Below are 6,000 nucleotides of genomic sequence, written 5' to 3' on the forward strand. Positions count from 1 at the left end.
AACATTGGAATAAATCAATCTGCAGACAAGCAAATACACGGATTTGTAACATGATGCCTGAGTTTCATAAATATAAATCTGCAAACAATACATAGAGCACACATACTGATTCCTGTATTCATACAAAAGTGTCAGGGCGCAAAAACCACACTCTAAAAAACAAACAAAAACACAATTTGTGGAGTCAACTTAAAATAATTTGTTACCCTGCTGCCTTAAAATGTAAAGTTCAGTCAACTCAAACAAGTCTAGTCAACTTGAAATGTTACGTTGTAGTAAGTGACAACTTGGATTAAACTGGCTAAACAAAAAATGTGGTTTGTTAAACTTAAAAGCTGGGGTTGTTACCCAGATGCCTTAAAATTTTGAGTTGAATCAACCCAAATATCTAAGTTGTCACTTAGTCCAACTTAACATTTCAAGTTGACTAAACTTATTTTGAGTTGACTGAACTTAAAATTTTAAGGCAGCCAGGTAACAAATTATTTTAAGTTGACTCAACAAATTGTTTTTTGCAGTGCATTTAAAGGAATAGTTCACCCAAAAATCTAAAAATGTCATGTAAAAAAGGGATTCTTCATCAGATTTGGAGATGCATAGCATTTCATCACTTGCTCACCAATGAATGGTGAGCAAGTGAATGGGGGCCGTCAGAATGAGAGTCCAAACAGCTGATGAAAACATCACAATAATCCACAAGTAATCCACACCACTCCAGTCCAGCAATTAACATCCTAAGAAGCCAAAAGCTGCTTGTTTGTAAGAAACAAAACCATCATCAACACATTTTTAACCCAAATTTGAGTCCATAGTCAATAATATTGCAATAATAGTAGAGAAATCTGCACAGATCAAGTACCGTTTACAAGCCAAAACAGTCCAAAACAGCTCTAAACAAATATATTGGTGGATTTTGATGTGAGAGACAACAGGAGATGGAGTTTTTCACTGGAGGAAGCATTATTATTAGGGCTGTCAGTTTAGTTTAGCTATGAAAAAAAATATACTGGTGCAAAAAAATGCCTCTGTAAGTGTTTTGTCTCATATTTATATATATATATCACATCCCACGATATCACACAGGCAGCAAGAGCAATATTTCACGAGTGCTGATTTTGTTCCGATCTATCACAAGCTTAAATGGGATTTTATACAACAGTTCAGTAAATAAAACGTTGATATTGTGTTATATTTTTAAACACAATATTATGTTTTGGCTCAATTTTGCAGAGAACATATTACCTTTAAAACCATAGCAGAATTATTGCGCTTCTCTGAGCGTTTAGTTTCTGAATGAATCCGCATTTTGAACAAATCATGTGAATCAATGATTCAAAGACCCATTCATAAAGAGAATGAATCAGCCGTTTTAACAAATCAAATGAATGACTTATAAAGACATTTACCACCACCTGCTTGCAGATTTAGTTTGTTATTTAAATTATTATTTCATTAAAAAATATTAATAATAAAAATAAAAACTAAAACATTAAAGGGATAGTTCACCCAAAAAAATCTAAATTCTTTCATTGTTTACTCGCCCTCATGTCGTTTCAAACCTATCTTTTGTGGGAAATAAAAAAAAGGTATTTTGAAGACTGTTGGTAAAGCTGTTTTGGTCACCAATGACTTGCACGGTATGAAAAAAAATACTGAGATGTTTCTCAAATGATGTTTTACGTTGCAGCCTAAATGTTTGTGTGTAATAAATTGTATGCTAAATATAAAATATTTCTTTCTAAAGCTACTATTTTCAATATCTACTTTCTACATTCTCATTTAACACAATAATAGCTTAAAATGATCTTTTGTGGGTATTTTCACAGCCAAATTTAGTTTGCGATTAATTTGTTTAATCAAAACATCATGTCATTAATTAGTTTAAAAATTTAATTGACTGACAGCACTAATTATTATGGATTACAAACTCATATTTTAGCCAGAAACAATGGTTTAAATGTTAGAAAAATATCTTGATGGATTTGTTTCTTACAAACATTCATCTTTTGGCCTGACAAGATGGTGTGGATTAATTGTAGATTACTGTGATGTTTTTAAATCGGCTGTTTGGACTCTGATTCTGACGGCACCCATTCACTGCAGAGGATCCATTGGTGAGCAAAGGATGCAATGCTGCATTTCTCCAAATCTGAGGAAGAAACAAACTCATCTAGATCTTGGATGACCTGAGGATGAGTAAACTTTCATTTTTGAGTGAGGTATTCCTTCAAATCAATTTGGTTGTATTAATTGTTGCAATAAAAAAAGTCACTGAGCATTTAATTTACATGTATTTTGTAAAGTATCCAACTTAGGATCAATGGGCTTGCCTTGACACTCCAAGGTTAAATTTAGGATGTGCAAAAAAGGGTGTAAATGACAGAGGAACTGAATCCACAAGGTTGGTAGTGAAAAAGTGACCACAACACCTGAACTACAACACGAACAACAGACAATAAGCTCTCACTGGATGATTGTTTGACAGGAACAATTACAAAACTACCAAATGAGGGAAGTTCTGAAAACTACTGAAGTGCAAAACTGCTATTTCAGCTTTTGCCGTTACAAAATACACCAATTACTCAGTACAAGCTCAATGGGGAAAAAGTCACCTAAAATATGTCAAACACAAAAATGCGGTTTTGCTCATGTGGTGGTTTCCATCTCCACTCTTAATACTCAAATGCAAGTTTGCAGCCACAGGGCAGGAATGTCTAAAACAAGACCAGATCTAAACAAACCTCCTGTGACGTGATGCCAACAGCATTAGGCGTTCGTTACAACGAACAAGATAAGATATATTAGCTGTTTACTTTTTATACCCAAACCTTATCTAGTCTAATATTATCTGTTAATTACTGTAAGCCAGCTGAGAAGAGCATGTCATCAAAATAAGGAAATGGTGCACTTCAAACACGTATCTTCAACTGAAAAAACCCCCCAAAAAACAGTAAATTTACAAATCAAAGGTTAGCTTAAAAATGAACACAACAGGCCCAAACACTGGGGTGTAGATGCACAGTAGCCAATAAATAAATGAAAAATAATACTAAAAAAGATCAGTTATCTACCTAAATATCTCAAAATCATCACACATGGCCATGTAAAACATTCTTGCAACATAACTACATAAGTATTCTCCTACATTAGGGTTTACTAAAGATATTTCTTCCCAAACTGCTACTGTACTGAATAAAAACCACGTTTATTAAAACTGCAAAGTACCCAAAGTACCTAAAATATCCATTTTGTAAAGTGTTTTTACATTACGAGAGCATTTTATAGTGTATGTATGTATATATATATATATATATATATATATATATATATATATATTAAGACATCATCATTATAGCTTGACTATAAAAAACAAAAATCTAATTAATAACAAAAAGAGTATCTGTACACCCAAAAAAATCTTATTTGCGAAAATACACTTAACTGTATACGAAGGTGACATTTTAGTTGTTTCATGAAAAACTAAACGATAATATGTGACTCTAGACCTGTCTTAAGTAGCACAGCTATACTGATAGCAATAGCCAACAATACACTGTATGGGTCAAAATGATTGAATTTTCTTTTACGCCAAAAATCATTAGGATATTAAGTAAAGACCATGTTCCATTAAGATATTTTGTAAATTTCCTACCGTAAATGTCAAAATTACATTTTTGATTAGCAATATGCATTGCTAAGAACTTCATTTGGACAACTTCAAAGGCGATTTTCTCAATTTTTTTTTGCATCCTCAGATTTAAGATTTTCCAATGTGTATCTCAGCCAAATATTGTCCTATCCTAACAAACCATACATCAACGGAAAGCGTATGTATTCAGACATCTCAGTTTCAAAAATATTGACCCTTATGACTGGTTTTGTGGTCCAGAGTCACACATCTGACAGCTCCAGATTACTAATACATCATATGACAGACGAACAACACTACAGGGGAATTTTGCCTGCATATTTTAGATATCTAAACCAGTTTTTCTCTTTTGATTCATGTTAATCATATGAAGTCAAAAAGCCAACCTCAACAGTTGCTGTCAAACTTTTTCCAATATTATTAAACGCAGAAAAAAATATTTTTGAAACTGCAGGAGTTAAAACAAAACAAACTACACAACTGTCAGAAAGAAGGAAACAAATAAATCAACAAACAAACACACAAACAAAAACAACCCGCAATCACGAGGGTCTGCAGGTGAGCCGCTTCCCTCCAAAACGATTTAAAAACAAAACCGTTAAATTGACTCTTCATTCGTGCTCTCAATAACGTCATATCTGACCACCTGCTGCAAAAAAAAAAAAAAAAAAAAAACTAAACGGACGACATATTACAAAACACAAACCGTTTAATTTTAAGCGAAACGCCGCCGTGCCTTTATTAAATCCAATTTAATTCGTTCCGAAACGGTTTAATTAGCCAGACATTACACGCTAGCCTTAAGCTAACTCAATAACGAAACTTACCAAAACGCCGCGGCATCAAAACAATGAAGCAAACCGATAGTGTGATGTGAAAACAGTTTAAATGGCTCGTACCAGCTGCTGTCGGATCCAGCGAATCATCCTGTCTCGAGCTAGCGCAGTGAGCTAGCCCGCTCCACCGACACAAATCCCCGCAGCATCAATAAAACCGCTTCCCCTGGCGCGTCCTGCTCTCCGCATTACAGTGCGAACGAGTGAACGCCGTGAGCGCAAAGACCCCGGCCCATTCTGCTACTCGAACCCAATGCGGCGAACTGAAAACGCGGACACAAACACACACACACGGACTGCGTTTGACTGAGATGACTTCTGACTGACAACATCCCGGAAGTGACGTCACCCCGGCCCGAGCACATCAACGGTTCGAAGTTGTGTCACAATTGCTACAGGAATTCCACGGTCTGCTAACATGCATTTAAATACTGACGTGAGTGTGTTTTGTTTCAGTGTTAACTTACGGTAATCACATTTTCATCGACTGAAATACAAGCACTGGTATTCCTGACACATAATGAAGAGGTAAGACAAAAATGAAGATTATGTCATCATTTACTCACCCTCAGGTCCCTTCACTCCCACTTGATGTTGTGTGGAAGGTATACGGTGCAAATAAAAACTCCATGACACTATTATTAAGCATACATATTAATTATTCATTTATAATTCAAAGAGGAGAAATGTGTATAGGTTTGAAATGGAGAGAGAATTCCAATTTTAAAATTGTAAGAATGAATTCGATTCGATTTTGGTGAGTAAATACTGACATCATTTTCATTTTTTTGGTGAGCTATATTATGGAATATTCCATTTAAGGTTTATTGCGAGCCTTCAAATAACGTGAACAGAATGCAATTATCATAACGCAATAAACTGCTATTATTGGATAACTTTATCACATCCTTATCACTGAAATAAGACCACAAGTATCCAAACACTGTCAATGTCATATTTAGCTATTTACATAACCCTGATAAAAGTAATGACACAGGATTATTAAAATAGTAAAACACCTAGTGTTTTAAAAGCAATAGATATCTCAATAAAAAGCCTTCAAAGCACTACGTATATTTTTCTGTTTTGACAGAATGATTGTAATGATATAGTGGCATTACAGGGAACAGATGCAGAGATTATGCCATTCCAGTGGTTGACGCTGCACTGAAGCCTGTACATACTGCATTAATCTGTCAGAGAGCTCTGCGTTACGTTGTCATCCACTGAGAGTCTCTGGATTAGTTTAAGAGCATCACAGCTGTCAGAGTATCTGCTGTCATATCACTGCCTGATATTTGGGGAAAGTCAAAACAGTCATTGTGAAAGTTCGGTTTTGCACATCAGTAGCTTCTGATTATTTAGAACAGGCAAACTTGATCTTGAAAGCATCTTCTGTGTACAAACATCTGACAGATGTCTGAAAGATGTCAGTTTTACATACATTCTAAACCATAAACATCTTAAAGACATCTAATGGACATCTATTTGGCAATAGACATTGCATATGAGCAA

At 34.8% G+C, this 6,000-nt stretch overlaps 1 protein-coding gene across 6 annotated transcripts in view; it reads right to left on the bottom strand.

Moving 5' to 3' along the window:
• The window catches only part of atp11b (ATPase phospholipid transporting 11B (putative)), a 73,325-nt gene extending 68,500 nt beyond the window's left edge, over positions 1-4,825 (bottom strand). For 5 of the 6 annotated variants that reach the window (XM_051095166.1, XM_051095165.1, XM_051095164.1 and 2 more), the window contains exon 1: positions 4,549-4,825. In XM_051095166.1, the coding sequence (XP_050951123.1) occupies positions 4,549-4,575 (27 nt within the window). In that variant the 5' untranslated portion in view covers positions 4,576-4,825. The remainder of the gene's footprint in view (positions 1-4,548) is intronic. The other variant, XM_051095167.1, reaches the window with a different exon arrangement.
• Between the last annotated feature and the right edge of the window lie 1,175 nt (positions 4,826-6,000).

This window comes from Labeo rohita, chromosome 22 (genome assembly GCF_022985175.1).
Source record: "Labeo rohita strain BAU-BD-2019 chromosome 22, IGBB_LRoh.1.0, whole genome shotgun sequence".
NCBI classification, from domain to species: domain Eukaryota; kingdom Metazoa; phylum Chordata; class Actinopteri; order Cypriniformes; family Cyprinidae; genus Labeo; species Labeo rohita.